We start from the raw sequence: 17830 nt of genomic DNA on the forward strand, positions 1-17830 counted from the left end.
GTTAGCAGTGACAAGAGTGATTACTTCTATAGGTCTGTGGTTCACATTTGCCATTGTATTTTTCAGGCAAAAATGTAATAGATGTGCTCTTTCTTCCTTGACAACTTTCCATTATATAATTGCTGTCATTACAGACATTCAAGGATGTCATTATAACTGCACTGGCGATTCCCAGACACCATGTACTGTGCCAGTGCCTGGCTGGCTGGCTGCCTAAGATCCCCTCAGGGACCTGGAATAATCAACCAAATAAAACACACAAGCAAAAAGTTCCCTGTTTATTCTGATACACAGCCAGGTTTCAAACCATCATGTCTATGTGAAAAATACTAACATATGACTGCAGAGTAGAGAGTGTGGTAAAATTGTGATATCCTCTGGTATGGTCTTTTTCTGTATTTTGGCCAAATTGAAGTTCACTGACTTTTTCTTTTTGTGACAACTGCATTATTTGGGTTCTGTTTTCCTAGCTCTCACATCTCCTCAGAGCTTATCATTACAGGGCATTTTTTAATGTGCTTTCGTAGGCCTTCATTTCTGCATTTATGTTTGTAGTATTTATTGCTGTCATTAAGTTCTCAATGTTGTTTCATAAATGTCACTTTTTCTGAGCTTATTTACATGTATTGGTCAAAAAAAAAAAAAAAAAGTCTTTTTCTTTTTTAGAGGAGTTGTCAGTGTCCACAATGGATAACGTACTAGACTTTAGCTAGTCTTCCCTATTCCCTTGATGATCTTTTGTATTCCATTTGGAAGATTTGAGTTTTTGTTGGAGAGGTTCGATTTGACATTTTCCGAGCAACAATATCCATACTGCCCATGCGTTTGTCTTTGTTGAAGTGCTGAATGCTTGGCACTTGTATACCTATTGAATTTTGACTTTTTGATGAGTTATATTCTTGGGCAAATAGATATTAGACAAATACTATTTCAGTCTGGAAATTCCTATAAACTTCTTTGCTCCTCAGTCTTTTTTCTTAAATTATTCTTTTTAAAACTCCTTTAACTCACTCTATTTGGAATTACATGTCCAGTTATGGCAGTATCTGGTAGCCCTTGCCCAGTCTTGGCTTTCATGTATTTTTCTTACTGTTATATCTCATTTCCACTTACAGAACTAAGTATTGGTAGACTGTTTGAAATGTTCCACTGATCTTTCTCTTGTGAATACATGGAGAATTAAATATATCAGATAATATAGAATTAGGATAGTTACTAAACAAAAATTTTAATTTTTAAATATATTAGTAGACTATTAGCTCCTCTTCTTTAAAAAAAAAAACAGTCCAGGCAAATAAATGTTAGGTTTTATTTCACTTTTTCAACTTTATCTATGTTGTATTAGTGATGGGATATAGTCATGACATCCTCAAGCTGTCAGTGACTTGAGTCTTGTTTGTGAATTGTGCCCTGCCAACTGTGAACTCTTTTGTATGTTAAATTTCTAGATTTTAAAGTCATCTGAGAAGACTTCACATGAGTTCTATTTAGGACGAGAAGGAGAAAGAATGACCTTGGTTTTATAGCAATTATTACAATTGATAATTTTTGAAATTTTTGATAGCTAGTCAGATCTTTCCTAATAATTTTATGTTCAGGAAATACATTTAGTTTTGATATTAAATATATAAATAGAAGTCATTGCAATGTTAGGCCAAATATTGTATCACAATTTTATATACATTACATTTAACTTTTTAAATTTTGAGGCATGTTATGTCCAATATTGATTATTTTGATTTTTTATTTCAAATTTTTTTGAATTTTTTCCCTGTGAGGAATACAAAAAAGTTGCTGGGAATGTCATGGGTCTGCAAAGCAAAAGTCCTGTTGCTCTGTGTCCTGTAGATTCATATTTGACTAGAGTGTGTTGTGCATCTTCACTTTCAGTCTTCTCCAGCCACAACTGTTACGTCTCCTAATTCTACACCAGCTAAAACTATTGACACATCCCCACCGGTTGATTTATTTGCAACTGCATCTGCGGCTGTCCCAGTCAGGTTAGTTAACGAGTATGCAGTGAACTGTTTATTACTATTTTAATTAGGTTTTTGCTTTATTTTTATGTACTGTACACAGATGATTTCACCAAATGAAATCTAATCCTAGTAACATGTTATATTTTGTGTTATTTTTCTCCTCAAAGTAAATTCTTTTACACTTATACAGTTACTTAGGCCTGTACCTCTTAAATCATTAGAAAGAACTAAACTACAAATCACCTTGTTGCTCACACATTTGGGAAAGGAAGTGGAAGAATGAAGAATGATGCATATACTTCAGGTTCTTCTGAAATCGATTGATAGGAAAATGTTTTCTAAAATTAGCTTCTTCTTGTGGGAAATTGAAAAGGTTTCTTAAGGTGCTTTAAAAAAAAAAAATCGGGCTGGCTGACAAGCTCAGTTGGTTAGAGCATGGTGCTCATAACACCAAGGTCTGGGTTTCAATTCCCGTACCAGCCAGCCACCCAAAAAAAAAAAAACCCCACCAAACTTAAAGTTGTTGGCCAATTAGCCGGTGCTCAAACTTTGAGGAACTCAGACTGCGGCGATGGGAAGAGGACTTAGGGTGCTCCTCCTCAGCTTTTATAGCACCTACGGGTCAGAACAGTAGTGAGAAAGGTGGGGATAACTCTACATTCCGTGAAATCTCAGGCTGCCTGAAATGAATCCCCTGACTCATGGGGGCTTCCTCATATAATTTTAAGTTAGCTCTTTGATTCTTTTGCCTTGAGAGGATTCTAGTCTCCTTTTGTAGTGTCTGTGACTCTGATTATAAGTGCCCTATCTTGGGAGACTTGAATTTTGAGCTGAGCAATTAATCCAAGTACTGTAGCCATGTTAACTGTACTTTACTCTCTACTTGCGTAGTTCTGTTTTTGATAATAGCAAGCTCAGTAAAACCAACTCCTTTCTGCTACCGCAGTAAGATAAATCGCTTCATATAAAAACTTTGATTAGAGACAATAATAAATATGTTTTCCTTTTCTTTTACTTAGTCCAGTGCGTTCATGAGATGGACCTCAAAGCTAGGCGATGCTTTCAGGGTTTTGAAACTTTCTTGAAAAAGCAACAGAATCTTTTCTTCAAAAGAATATTACTTGAAAACCTAATACTTAAGAAAAGATAAAAATGGAACTGCTGTTTAAGAAGATGAATGGGGAACCTGGGACCCTGATGTCTTAGTACCTGGCCTGGATATTTTTAAGCCAAGGCTCCTCAAATCTGAATGCACCTGTAAATCACCTGGGGATCTTGTTAAAATGAAACTTCTGATGTAGTAGATACAGGATAAGAATGAGATTTTGCATTTCTAATAAGGTCCCAGGATACTGCTAGTCTGGTGCCCATACCATGAACAGCAAGCATCTAGGCTCCTCCTTGGAACTTTTGCAGATAGAGAAGCTTTGAAAAGCGCGGCCCCAACTGAGTAAGAATAAAAAATGCAAAGTAGTTTTAAATGAGTCCTCTTACAGGCAAACTTGGTATATTATAATCTAAGTTACAAAAAAAGGTTAAAAAGGTGATTAATTTTTCACCTTAGTATTCTTTGATTTATAAATAAATTAATCTCAGGAGATGTATTTTTTGCTATACAAAAAATTTTAGGAATTAGAGAAAAGGTAACCTCAAAATTATAATTTTTATTGCCCTGTAGGACACTACCCAGGGATCAAATCGAGCCCACTGTCTGTTTTCATAAATGAAGTTTTATTGAAACAAAGGCATGTTGATTTGTTTATGTATTGTCTATGTCTTATTTTGTGCTACAGTGGCAGTGCTGAGTAATGATAGAGATCACTTGGCCTTCAAAGCCTAAACTATTTACCATCTGGCTCTTTACAAAAGTAGTTTGACAACCCGTGGTATATGCTATACTTCCCCAAATATGATTCTTTTATTGGATTTAAAATTTCAAAAATCTTTGACGTTTTCTGCATACGTCTTCATTTTAAAATACCTTTGCATTATAAAATTTCAAAATCTGATTTTAAAGTTACACTGTCCTTTCAGCACTTCTAAACCATCTAGTGATCTCCTGGACCTCCAGCCAGACTTCTCTGGAGGTGCCACAGCAGCCGCGGCACCAGCACCACCACCTGCTGGCGGAGCTACTGCCTGGGGAGGTGAGTGGAATCAGGCATCTGCCATCTCTCTATTCATTTTAGTTAGTTGTTTTTATTTGGGCTAAAATTGTTAAATTTACCTTCTGCTTATCCAAAATGGTGTTATAAACTTGGAGGGAAAATGCTAAGAATGGTATCTATTGATTGAAATATATATGGAGAGAGACACAGACAAAGTACCTATAATACAGGTAAAATGTTCAAGTATTTTTTAATTTAATTTTATTTATTATTATTATTATTTTTTGTCTTTTTCGTGACCGGTAAGGGGACTGCAACCCTTGGTGTGGTGTCGCCCGCACGGTGCTCAGCCATTGAGCACACTGGCCATTCCTATATAGGATCCGAACCCGCTGCGGGAGCGTCGCTGCGCTCCAAGCGCTGCACTCTCCCAAGTGCGCCACGGGGTCGACCCTAGTTTTTATTTTAAATGTTGGAACAGGGCCGGCCCCGTGGCACACTCGGGAGCGCAGCAGCGCTCCAGCTGCGGGTTCAGATCCTATATAGGGATGGCCGGTGGAGCGCGGTGCGGGCAACACCAAGCCAAGGGTTGCAATCCCCTTACCGGTCACAAAAAAGACAAAATTTTTTTAAAAATGTTGGAACAAAGGAGGTATTTTCCTTAGCTATTCTAGAATTCTGATTATTTTTAGTAATTGTTCTCCAGACATTTAGGCCTTTAAGGATTGCTTATTGCTGTGAATTTATGAGGTTGTTCAAAGGCAGTATTTCTAATTTGGTTTGGTCAGGTGTAGCCTCCTTCCTGGATTCCTTTAGGCCTGAATTGTTTGCATTCACATTGTATTTTAACTCCATGAAATTGAAATCTGTTACAGATTCTTGTTTGTGTCAGAAAAGATCCTTACTAAACTGACCGAGAGGAATAATATCTAATCATTTGATTTGCGTTTGATTCGTGGATCTTGGAGAAATCAACCTTTTATAACTATTTGATTAAAAAATGTATTTAAGGGCCGGCCCAGTGGTGCACTGCTATAGTGCGCCGCTTGAGAAGCGCGGCGGCACTCCTGCCGAGGGTTCGGATCCCACATACAGACCGGTTCCTGCTCACTGGCTGAGCGAGGCGCGGGAGCAACACTGAGAGCTGCGATCCCGTTGCCGGTCCCGGTCCGGTACGGGGGCAACACTGAGGGTTGCGATCCGTTGCCGGACACGGAAAAAAGACAAAAAAAAAAATGTATTTAATACTAATATAAAAATTAAGGTAATTGCTACATAATTCTCAAAGCTACACAGAGTTGGTTTTAAATAATGTGCCGTACTGTATCAGAATAAAATTTTCAAAAATATTAAGATATGATTCATATGACTATAAATACTTAGTAACTCACTAATGAGGAAACCAGTAAAATGATAAAGCTGGTTCAAAGAGTGTTTTGAGGGACTGGGTATTTATAGGCATTGGAAAAGGAATGCCAGAATAAGATGGCTAGGTTAGATACACAACTCTTAATATCCTATAGCACAATAAAAATCATAACGTTGAGGTTATCTTTTCTCCCAGACAGAAATTATTTGCATAACTAGCAGACAAGATCTGTAACTTAATATATCATTTTAGAATCAGTCTTTAATTAACAATAAATAGCAAAGTCAAGCAAAGTTACATTTTCCTAGATAATTAAATAATCCTTGGGTGGTCTTGTTAAACTGTATGACACCGTAATATCAAAAGTACATTTTGTGATCTCTTGATCTTATTTCCAAGTTTTTTTGGTAACAAAAATAACAGAAAGATAACCAGTTCTGAAATAAAATTGCTAACTATAAACATGAGCATTTTAAATGCTGGCATGTTTCCATTTTAAATATTTAAACCTTCTAAATTGGAATGTTCAACTCCTAAGAGTACAGTTATTAATTTTTTAAATAAAATTGTTCTTTCAACCTTATTTAACTTTATAAAATTTCCATTGGTAAAGGAAAATATTGCTGAAGAGATTTTATAAGGGCATTCTTCTTTTGCTCATGTTTTCATTCGGAGCTTCATCTTTTTAAACAGTTTATTTTAATTTTCTAATAATTTATTATTACCACAGTGTCCTATACAATGTATTATGCTTTTCTATTTACTTAAATCCATATCCTTAAATTAAATTTTCTCAGCCATAAAATTCATATGAATGACTTTTATAAACTTTTATAATTTAAAATTTAGTTTTAATTGTAAATTGGTTGGGTTATACAAAAAGTTTTTCATTTTTATATGTATGTCTTATCTTTTTAATTCTCTCAGCCATTTGAATCAGTACATATTTCATACTTTCTAATGTTTAGAACTTATCAGCATTTAGTGATTTAGTTAGAACTTTAGTGAATACCCAGTGAAAGTGTAAACTGTCCCCTTTCTCCATATTCCCTGGCATGAAACTGAACAGAAATTTTGCCTTATTTTTCTTTTTAAACTTCTGACACCAAAAGAAGAGTGCCAAATAAATAAAAAGAATAAACTAGGTGAAATATTTTTTAATTGCAATATAACATTTTTATTCATACTTGTCTCTAAGTACTTTTTACTAAGACATATAATCTTGTAAGGAATTTGTTATAACAACTAATTTTCTTAGAATACATTCCAGTATTTACTTACTTAGAAATAAGTAACTATTGATGACTGAAACATCTAAATATCATTTGATATAAAAGAAAGCAGAACAGTATGTTTTTAACCAGGGCTGTCAAATAGACATTCAGTTTGTGCATTGCTCAAAGGTAGGGCAAGAGGGGCTGAAATCCAGCTAGAACTCTGCTAACCAAGCTGTGAGCCTTACTCATTATCGGTGAGGAAGAAGTGCTTTTCTTTTTGTAATCTTCCCCCTCGAGGGAGCACTTTTTTATAATTAGTACAAAAGCACTTTATAGGCTGGCAGAAGCCTTGGCTTAGGGCTCGATGGTCACCTTTTGATGATTAGACAGCATTTCTGTCTCAACAAAGTATCTACAGCTGCAGCATTTCATAGCAATAGAAAAGCCAACTTGGGGGGAAGTACTAATAAATAAGTTCTCTAATTTCTGAGTAAAATGATGAAAATCATAAGCCTTAAGAAATTGAAGTCAACTTCTGTAATATGAAATTGAAAAATAATAGTTGCCCTCTGTTTGCATTTATCTTATAGATACCCAATAGTAGTTGGAGATGATGCTGAATTATCACAGATATGTGTTGGCTCATTTGACTAAGAAAAAATAAAATCACTGTCTCAATCTTGTTTGATAAGATCAAGCCACTTCTATTATTGAAGCATGTTTGAATTTTGTATAACTAGGCAGTAAAATACAAAGTCTAAAATATTATGAACTGACCGTAATGATAGTTAAAGGATTTCAGTTTCTGAGGACCATGGCCACTTTAGATTTTATGAATTTTTCATTGGGGTCATAGATACTGATAACTATTTCCATTTCAGGAGACACATTGTAATGATAATTTTTTTTACTGTTAGTGTAAAGCAACCAAATTTTAGCAAACATATTTTAGTAAATTTAATTTAAATGATGCATATAAAATTTGGCATTTCTTCAAGCTGGTAATGAACCCATCTGACTGAAAGAGTACAGAGTATTTTTTACATCCCCATCTTTGGCTCCATAATAGGGAGAGTGTTTTATTTTCTTCATAAATTCAAGTCTCAGAAGCATAGATAAGTGAGTATGTGTGTTGTGTAACTGTATATCTTAGAAATGGGAAAACAGATGTTTTTTTTAATAAATGCTTGAAGTGTGGGCCAGCCCGGTGGCGCACTGGAGAGTGCGCCGCTTGGGAGTGTGGCGGCGCTCCCACCAAGGGTTCGGATCCCATGTGGAGACCGGTTCCCGCTCACTGGCTAAGCGTGGTGCAGGCGCAACACTGAGGGTTGCGATCCCATTGCCGGTCCCCAGTACGGGCGCGACACCGAGGGTTGCGATCCCGTTACCGGTCAGTAAAAAAAAAAGATAAAAGAAATAAAATAAAATAAATGCTTGAAGTGAACTTTCTACTTTTTGAGAAAATAGGATTACTGCTAGGATTTTATTAGAATTCAAATTAATTAACAACATGTATTTGAAAGCTAATCAATGTTATGTGATTATATGACTCTAATATTTTCCATGTGGAATGTTAGCTACAGTACAAGTAGTTTTGGTGGCCCATATTACCACTTACTTGTTAATAAAATCTTGGGTACATGTCTATAGGCTGCTTTCGTGCACATGCACATGCACGTGCGCGCACACACACACACACACACATACACACACACAAGGAGATTTATAGAAGCCTTAAAATTTACAGTCCTGTAATGAAAATTATAACTTGACTTAAATATTAGCTATTGCTATAATTGACTATAATTATCAAGCTTTAGATATGTTCCAGGTATGGGCGAGCACTTTAAATGTATTAACAGTTATAATCTTCATAATAACCTACAAGTCTAGCTGCACCTCACTGCAGAGTATAGATTTCTTTGTTAATTTAGTTGTAGTTCTGTTTCCTCAGTTGCAATGAATATATCCTAGCAATTTCTGTAATACAAAAAAAACCTCAAAAAACTTCTGATTATATACTATTGGTAAATTAGTTGGAATTCTGGTGCTTTAATTTTGTATGTGTAATTTAATTCTTTATACATAAAAAGTGGTAGTTTTGAGAATACTTAATAACTGACCCCATTATCGTAAAATAGGGACTTTTTTTTAGTACAGAAAAATTTGCCTAAAACAAGGAATAAGTGACAAATTATATTTCATCTAGAAAACTAATATTTTGGAGACTAAAACCTATAGTTGCCAGGAATGGGAAAAAAATTCCATTACAACATTACAAATTTCTATACAACATCAATTATCTATTTTTAATCATTGTGCATTTTCCTAGGAAATCCCAAAAGAAGTTTATTTTCCATCTTCCCTCATGTTGTTGTGGGCAGTCTCATCACCTTCTATCTGAACAGAACACTAGTCAAAAGCAAGGATATTTTAATCTTCCATACCTCTTTTTAAAATCTTTTTATTTCTCTGTCAATCTAGTGCATATAAATAGTCTTCTCCTTTATCACTTACCGAATATATAAAATAAATTGCCCATTTTCTGTCATAGACAATCACAGGTCTGGACTGTGCAGTCACATGGCTCTTAGCTCTTCTGATAAGTTCTACTGTGGCTTGAAATTGCCACTAGTGAGGGCAGGGCTAGTGAGAGTCCCTCAATAGCAGAGGAAGAGAGAAGTAAAGCTTGTCTGGCTTCTGAAGACCCACTTTGGTTTCTAATTGGTATTTTTAAGATATGTGGTTGTGGGTAACAGTTGTATTGAGCCAGGCATTGTTGGTTTGAGGCATTACTTGAAGGACCTTCTATTTCTCAGGATTTTGGAGCTGGCCACCAGCAGCAGAAAATATCTTACCCCAAAGTTGACACAGGCCTGGTTATTTTTTTTACCTCTTGCCTGCTACTTCCTAGGCATACATACTAAAATTTAAAAACTGGTTCTAATGTCAAGTACTCTTGTGCTATAATTTTCTAGTATTGTTATAACATATGTAAAATTTGGCTAGGGAGAGTCCTGATTAACTTAGAGTATCTGTAGAGTTTTTTACAGAGTATTTACTGGGTTTGCAAGTTGTACAGTTAAATGAATGTGATAATTTGCAATGTCAAACTTATGTTTCTCAGTTTTTTAAATGTCTTCTAGAACTTTTGGTTTACTGAGTTCTCATATTGTGTTTAAGTCCCTAAGAAAATAGCTCTCTAATGAGTTCCAATAAAATTTCTTCATGATTAATATAAATTTCAATGGTATTCATGAATTCAGATATGAGCCCTGAGGTATATCACATGACTAAGAGTAAAAGAATGCCATTGCACCCTCTGAATGCTTAACCTGAAGTCACTGTATAGTTAAGAATAACCCCTCTTATACTTTTTATTTTAGTATACCAACTGTAATTCTGCTGTTGAACACTAAGAAAGTATGAACCTCTTAGCCTCAGAAGAATTGAAAAGTATTGATGCCTCTTAATCTCTCTCACATATAACTTTAAAATAACTTTCATGTGTACATGGGGAGAACAAAACCTCTCACATATACATAATGTTTATAAATGTCAAGATTATGTATTATATTGGAAAACATCTAATAATGTGAGACGTACAGAGAAGATAATGGTTTAGGTTAAGGTTTCTTTTTTCTAACACCTAAACATTCACTCGACTCTTTGACTATATTTGGTATGTTCTATTAAACTACAGCTGTCATAAAGCCTGCACATATTCTCTGGTATTCTGGACTTAAGTGACACATCAAATGAAGAGGATCAAAAAAGTTCAGTTAACTACTGATTCTTTAGAATTGACGTTTACAGTATAATGAAAGCAGTCAAAGCAAATGAAATGGTAAATCTGGCAGGATATAAACTGAGTTTGTCACGCTGCTTAGGGCTGACAGAAGGTAAGTCTCCTGACTCCCTTGCCTGCAGTTTTCCTCTCTGTACAACTGAAACTTGGTCTAGAGGATCCGTAATGTCCTTTACAGCTTGAAACGTCCCTAGTAATACTAGGTAATGCTTTTTAAAAAAATTATAAATGGTCTGGAAAGGTATATAAAGCTCAAATTTCTTTAGCGTCTCACCCTGCTTGGACACTGGTATGCTTTGAATGTTTCATCTTTAGCTCTTATTTATTCATATGCTGCCACATAATGGACATGGATAGACCTTTTGGGAGAGGGTGAGTAAAGCTTTATTTTTTTAAACTTCTGTTTTATAGACTTCTGTGTCTTAATAACTGTCCTCATTTTGATCATTTAGAGTCTGGTACATCTTTTGTCTGTCCTTTTCTTCTCTTCCATTTGTTCTCTGTCTCTGGTGAAATATAGATTCTTTGGCTACACTTTCCTCTGCTCCCTCTGAAGCACAGATTTCAGATCCATTTGCACCAGAACCTGCCCCTCCTACCACAACTGCTGAAATCGCAACTGCTTCGGCTTCTGCCTCAACTACTACCACTGTTACTGCTGTCACTGCTGAAGTGGACCTCTTTGGAGGTTAGTTAGTAACATCACTACTCTTTCATTTTCTTTTCAGGATTGCTAAAATCTCCTGAGAATTAAAGTGTTCAAAATTTTTACATTATAGAATGGCATGTCAGAGTGTTTACGTACTTTTTCAATGTTTATTCATATATATTTATCTTCCCTAAAGTTTATCAAATTTCTCTTCACCTAATTTTAGTACTTTTACAACAGAGGTTGCAATGCTTTAGGTTTATTTGATTTTCAGATTTTTTCAAGTTACTACAAGAACTCCTGTCCCATATATGTTCCCTCCCTGCAGTATTTATATAAAAGTGGTACCAGACCTCTCTGTCATATTTAGGTTTGGCTTTTTGGCCAGATGAAAACTAGCCTAGAGAATATTTGGGGAATATGGGAAGGGAAATCCTGGCCTAAGTTATTTCTTAATATTTAGGGCAACAAATCTCTAAGAGTACTTCAGCTTTGGAGATATCTGAAGAGGGTTTAAGGATATGCCTGTTTTTGCAATTTTAAGCTTGTTCTGTCCGAGTAAAAACTTGGATTATCTTCTTATCTTTGGCTTTGGAACTTTGAGAGAACATCTGAAGGAGCCCTTGAAGTGCTAACTGAAAATAGGCTTAGGTCAGTCTTTGAAATGATTTTTTAAAAATATGTTTCCCATGCAAATGTAAATTCTGACCCAGTAAAATATCCTAGACTGTACAAGTATAATATGTCTGGACCTGACCGACCATCTGAAACCAGTTTATTTACATATTCTCATGTGAGTGGTGCTAATGTCCAAACCTAGAGAAGTGCTTATATCAAATCCATTAAACCAGTGGTGTAATATTCATTATAGTTTTGTATTTCTCATTACCATATAACATCTTTCCCAGGGCATTTTGAGAATATGATAAAGAATTTAGATGGTGAGGACAGGAGAAATTTGGCAGGCTCTGGTAGAATTAATATATTCCCCCAGGAGGATACGCTTAGACAATACCATTCTGCTCGATGCTGAGCCTCAGTCTCTGAGGTTGGCCAACAAAGGAGAAATTTGGCAGGCTCTGGTAGAATTAATATATTCCCCCAGGAAGATACGCTTAGACAATACCATTCTGCTCGATGCTGAGCCTCAGTCTCTGAGGTTGGCCAACATCGTCCAAGACACGAAGCATTCAAGTAGACACAGCATTTTTGCCACTGTTTCACAAAAGAAATTGTCTGCTACCTTGCTGCACTGTCTTTCCCATTATAGGAGAAACCTGTTTTTAGAAAAAGGAGGGGAGAAGGATTACAGAACTTTGAATGTTTTATTATAGTTACCCACTATAGAAACTTAGTTTTCCAGTTATGCCCCTGTATCTTTTGAGACCAAAAATTTAAATTTTAGCTAAAATCTATAAAATCAATTTCTTCTTTACCCTTCCTCCGCACCCCCAACCCCATCATTGTTGTTGGGTATGAGAAGTTTCTTACAGGCTTGTGTTAACAAAAAAACTGCAAGCGGAATGGAAAGTATGGACAGGATGGATAAAAATTTTGTGCTGAAACATTTCTATACCTTTAACTGCTTTGATTTTTGGTTTTTAGTCCACTTATAAGGAGCTCGATTACCTGTAAGAAATCAATCAACTCTCTCTTGTTTCCCTCATAGCCCTCTAGAATAATAAAGCCTAAAATATTTCTTTGAAATATTCTTTGTGCCATTATGCTGTTTATGTTTATCATTTATTACTGCCTTGACTATGTTCATCAAGCAGAAAAATCTGTATGTTTGAAATATTTTCATGATGGCATTCTTTTTACCTTTAAATACAAGTTTAAAGGACTAGTACCATGGAGAATCATATAACTTAATGCCAAAAAATGGGGCTGTCCTTGTGATTTCATTAATATCCTTTCTACTCATCTGGCTGGAAAATGAGTACATCTGTAAATCTCATCATAATTATTTTATTGATCTTTACAGTTATGTAAACTGTTTCCTGGCCTCTGATAGCTGTAAAATCTCCATCCTTTATGTTCAGGAGTCTGTATGTGTCGCTGTCTGTTTTGTGGTTTTCAATGATTTTTTCTAATTTCTTTTAGGCCCTTTATTGGTTCATAAGAAATCATTTAGAGATTTAATTTTAAATAAAAACCTAAACTAAAATCTCTTAGGTTATTTTGTGTTGCTATTTTTAAATATTTTGTTGCTCTACAATGGGCAAGTGGTAGAACTCTAGAATAATATGGACACCAGTTATATTTTGTTTGCAAAACTTTAAAACATGCCCTGTTGAAGTTCTATGTAACTTGTACAGTACCTGAGTAGGTATCTTTAGAAATAAGCTTAATGAATTTCAATTTCAGAAAAATAGCTATTTAATTTCATGACTATAAAATATTAAAACATTAAAATTATTTATGTATTTTAGTACTGTATTTAAATTACAAATTTGGAAAATAGGAAATTTTTGCTATTTTTAACAGAAATATTCAGATGATACCCACATAATATTTTAGTTCTTTCAAAAATAAATAGTTCATGTAAGTCAATAAAAATTTTTTTTCAGATATGTTACATTTACTAAATGTTTTATTTTTTAAAGTGAACTCTTAAGAAATAAAATCTGCTTTTTGTGGTCATGCAGAACAGAATTGCAAGGCAGTATTGGGCTTTAGTAATTTAGTAAAACTTATAGATACTGATATAAATAAAAGACAAAACTTTTTTAAACATTCCATTTTTTATTTATGCAAACTTCCTAACAGTAGCACATGGTTTATAACAAACACAGGGTTTTTCTTAGCACTAGAATGCTAAATTGATGCTAATTCCCCTACATACTCAAGGGGTACCCTTTAGGTCAACTGTGTCAGTTTGTGGGCAGCCCTTCATGAGGATGGCCGTCTGCAAGCATGAAACCAAGTGGCTGGAAAAACCCAAGAACCTACATCACACACCTGACTCCTCTCGTACACGTTGGTTAACATGTTGGTTAATCAACCTCCCTTAAAACCAATACTTCAAAATAAGCAGTTACACCTAGATTTCACGTAAGAGCCTTTTAATTCAGGGCCTTTGGGGAAGAAAAGGAACCAGAATGGTGACTCTTGGGCTGCTGAGGACAACTGGAACCTTTGTGCTGAGTGTGTGATGTACTGATGGCGTATGTGTGTGGAGCAGATGGGGAGAGTAGTTGAGGCTGGAGGAGACAGCTATTATAGGTTTTGAGAAAGGTAGTTATGTACTAAAAATTTTGAGAGGAAAATTCTTCCTAGAGTGCTAGAGGGGAAAAAAAGACTAGTTTGCAGCAGTCACAGAGCTCAGTTTGCTTGTTAAGGGCTGGACTGAGTTCATAATTATAGTACAGCAGGAGTGAACATTTCCAGGAAACAGCACTGGTTGAAAAACTGGCAGAATGTAGAAATGAACTGCAAATAGGTAACAAGGAGAAGAGAACTGGATTTGGAAGTAGCTTTAGTTTGCAATACTGGGAGATAATGCTGCCATTGATAATGAAAAAAAAAGCTAGGTATTAAAAGAAGTTTTGTTTATGTAACAACATCAAATTTGTATACTCTCTCTCAGTTCTGGGGGCTGAGTAGTCTCAGCTGGGAAGTTCTCGCTCAAAGTGACCTACAGACAGTGACTGGGGCCTGTGTCATCTGGAGGCTCAGTCATATCTCCCTCTCCCTGCTGGGAAGATTCAAACAGCTGGTGGCTGAGCAGCTGGTCTCCTACCTTTAAGAAAAGTTTTGACAGAAGTAGATGAGTTAAATTCATAATGCTTAGTTTTAAATAACAAGAGAAGCATTAACAGGAAATCTCTTGCTGACGGGAGGGGGGGGGGTAAGGGGAGTGGAAACTCTCCTGAAGATGTAGCTATCAATATGGGTTTCATCTACTTACACATAAGTGATAACCTAAAGAGGTCAAACATAAGTATCTGTTTGACCCCTGGCACTACTATAGCTGATGTTTATTCTAACCTAAAAGGAAGGATTAGTGTTGCAGAATGTGGCACAGTTCAGAACAGTGCAGTTACACAAACTTTGGGCCTAATCCTAACTCTGCCATTTGCTGGCTGTGCAACCTTGGCCAAGTCACTAAGACTTTTAATGTATGAGGAGAATTCAAAAAGTTCGTGGAAAAATAGAATTGAAAGATAGTACGAATCTTTCCACAAACTCTTTGAAGTACACTTGTACTTATTTTTAAATTAACAAATAAAAATATATATTTGTCATGTACAACATGATGTTTTGAAATATGTATACATTGTGAATGGTTAAATTGAGCTTATTAATGTATGGATTACCTCATTTTCTTTGGTGAGAACATTTAAAATCTGTAAGTTTTGGTTCTCTTATCTACAGAATAGCGATAATAGAACCTATATCACAAGATAGTTGCAGGAATTAATTTTAATAATGTCCAAAAAACGTGACTCCTGTTATGGTTTCTACTCTTTCCAATATTATTGGCCACAGTTCTAGTTTTATAGGAGTAAAAGGAAAGAAAACAGACCTGACTCATGGCAAAATATTTATAGCCCTCTTAACTCCTCTTGTACTTTTCTTGAGTTTTTCTGCCCCCGCTTTTAGGGTTTTCATGTTGCTTTAAGTCTTCTAGTACAATTATCCTTAACATGGCACTTGGGGAAGTAAGTCTGCCCTATCCCTTGGTGTATTTTTTTTTTTTTCTCATGCTCTAGTATTATTTATTTGGCCTCTCCCCTGACCTCTATTCAGAACATATATTCCCTTAGTATAGCCGAGAGAAGCAATCAGATCAAATTAATCTGTAGGATATAAATAACTGATGTCTTCTAATCCCTGCTGGGTATATTTGTGTTTTCGTAAAAACCTTTTAACCCAAATAAGTCTCTAGTTTAATGTTTACTATTCCACATAACACTAGGCCTCATGGCATTCCTAAAGTGTGTTTTATACTCAGATCAGTTTTGGACATGCTGGGATAAACTGAGAAACAAGTGTCTTGGCTACAGGACTTTTAAGAGCTTAAAATAATAAGTAAATCTCTGAGAAAGGGAATATACTGTGTAGCAGTTCCCACACATACTTGATAAAATCTTTTTAATGGCTGGAGGAACTGTGTTCTAGGGAATACTGGTAGATATAGTGGAAGACAGTAGTATTTTGAGATGGGAATTCCAGCAGGTAAGTGGCAGGTTCTAAGTGGATGTTGGTCACTGCTCTCCACAGTTTTTTTTCTCCTAGGCCTGTCAGACTTATGATGTCTTGATTCCTTCTGTACTTTTGAAATTAGAGAATCTCTGTGCAAGCTCTAAGACTTTTTACCATAATTAACATGGTTCATTGGTAGAAACATATTAAGAACCATTTACACCCATCAGCCATTTAAAAATTGGGCATTTATAAACTGGGGCTACCTGTATGTTAATGATTTTCTACTGTAAATAATATACTTGTAGCCTTAAAACATGAAAGTATAGTTCTAATCTGTTGAAAATAGATCATTTTCCAAATAACTAGAAAAATATAATATTTAAAAACAATACATTTAAGTGGAAATAAAAGCATTATGGTATTATACCCTAATGTTATCTCTTTATTTCTTTAAAACAAGTCCTTGGTTATCATAAAATGCTTTTCAAAAATAGTGAAAACTTAACAGTTAAAAATACTTAGTAAACCTTTCACATTAACAGTGTAATTTCACCTGTGCTATAAAAAATTTTAAAACTAGAACTTTTTGTTTACAAACATTGCCATCACACATTTCATTTTATTGGCATTAAAGAAGACATTCGTGTTTGCTAGACGCCACTAGTCAGAGACATTATAATAACACAGTGAATATGTATTACATGGACCGAAGGTCTAATGTCTTAAATTACATGATAAAGTTATTTTTGTGTTTTACTTTCCACATCCATTAATTCCTAATGATACATAAAACATGCTTCTCAGAGCCCTTATACAATGAGAATCTTATTACCTTTTGGATCCTAATAGGCCTCAGCAATATCAACCCTGTATCACTTGCATGTTAACCAACACGAAGATGTGTAAAGAATAATCGTTTTGTGAGTGCCAACAGTGCATGGGCCATAAGATGCATTTAAAAAATTCATGTTGTATAAGGGAGCCTTTTTTACAATTTAACTTGGTTCTTTTACTATATTTTCTTCTCTTTTTATTCCTTTAATTTCTCTTGTTTTAAAAACTGCACCCAAGATGCCTTTGCAGCTTCTCCTGGGGAGGCCCCTGCCGCATCCGAAGGGGCCGCCGCACCAGCTACCCCAACCCCTGTAGCAGCAGCACTTGATGCATGTTCAGGAAATGGTGGGTTTAAAGTCATGAGCCAGTCTGTTATTTTTCTGTTCTAATGTGAAACCCCTGTAGTTAGATGTGACCATATGTTTTTCTAATTTGCTTTTTTCCAAGTATAAAGTATCATTCATCATAACTGAATAATAATGCCAGCACTTAAAACATTAAGACAATGAAGTGCATACTTATCAAAATTGACAATTTATCAAGATTGACAATTTTTATCAGTCCAAGTATGCTCTCTTAATGTTTTGTTTTGTTTTGTTTTCTCTAATGCTATATTATACTCTTTTGTACTGTTGAGTTCAAATATATCAGCATGTTTTAATGGATTTTCAAAGCTACCAAATTGACCAGATTAAGTAAGGATTTGAAAGATAAC

The 17830-nt window shown here is 35.2% G+C and overlaps 1 protein-coding gene across 1 annotated transcript in view; it reads left to right on the top strand.

Annotated features, from left to right (window-relative positions):
• SNAP91 (synaptosomal-associated protein, 91kDa) overlaps positions 1–17830 on the top strand; it is an 80976-nt gene that overhangs the window by 25630 nt on the left and 37516 nt on the right. Inside the window, exons 6-10 of the mRNA XM_008591763.1 lie at positions 1891–2000; positions 4014–4126; positions 10839–10853; positions 11002–11169; positions 17353–17460. Of these exons, the coding sequence (XP_008589985.1) occupies positions 1891–2000; positions 4014–4126; positions 10839–10853; positions 11002–11169; positions 17353–17460 (514 nt within the window). The remainder of the gene's footprint in view (positions 1–1890; positions 2001–4013; positions 4127–10838; positions 10854–11001; positions 11170–17352; positions 17461–17830) is intronic.

The sequence above is a fragment of the Galeopterus variegatus genome, unplaced genomic scaffold (assembly GCF_000696425.1).
Source record: "Galeopterus variegatus unplaced genomic scaffold, G_variegatus-3.0.2 Scaffold7269, whole genome shotgun sequence".
Taxonomy (NCBI): domain Eukaryota; kingdom Metazoa; phylum Chordata; class Mammalia; order Dermoptera; family Cynocephalidae; genus Galeopterus; species Galeopterus variegatus.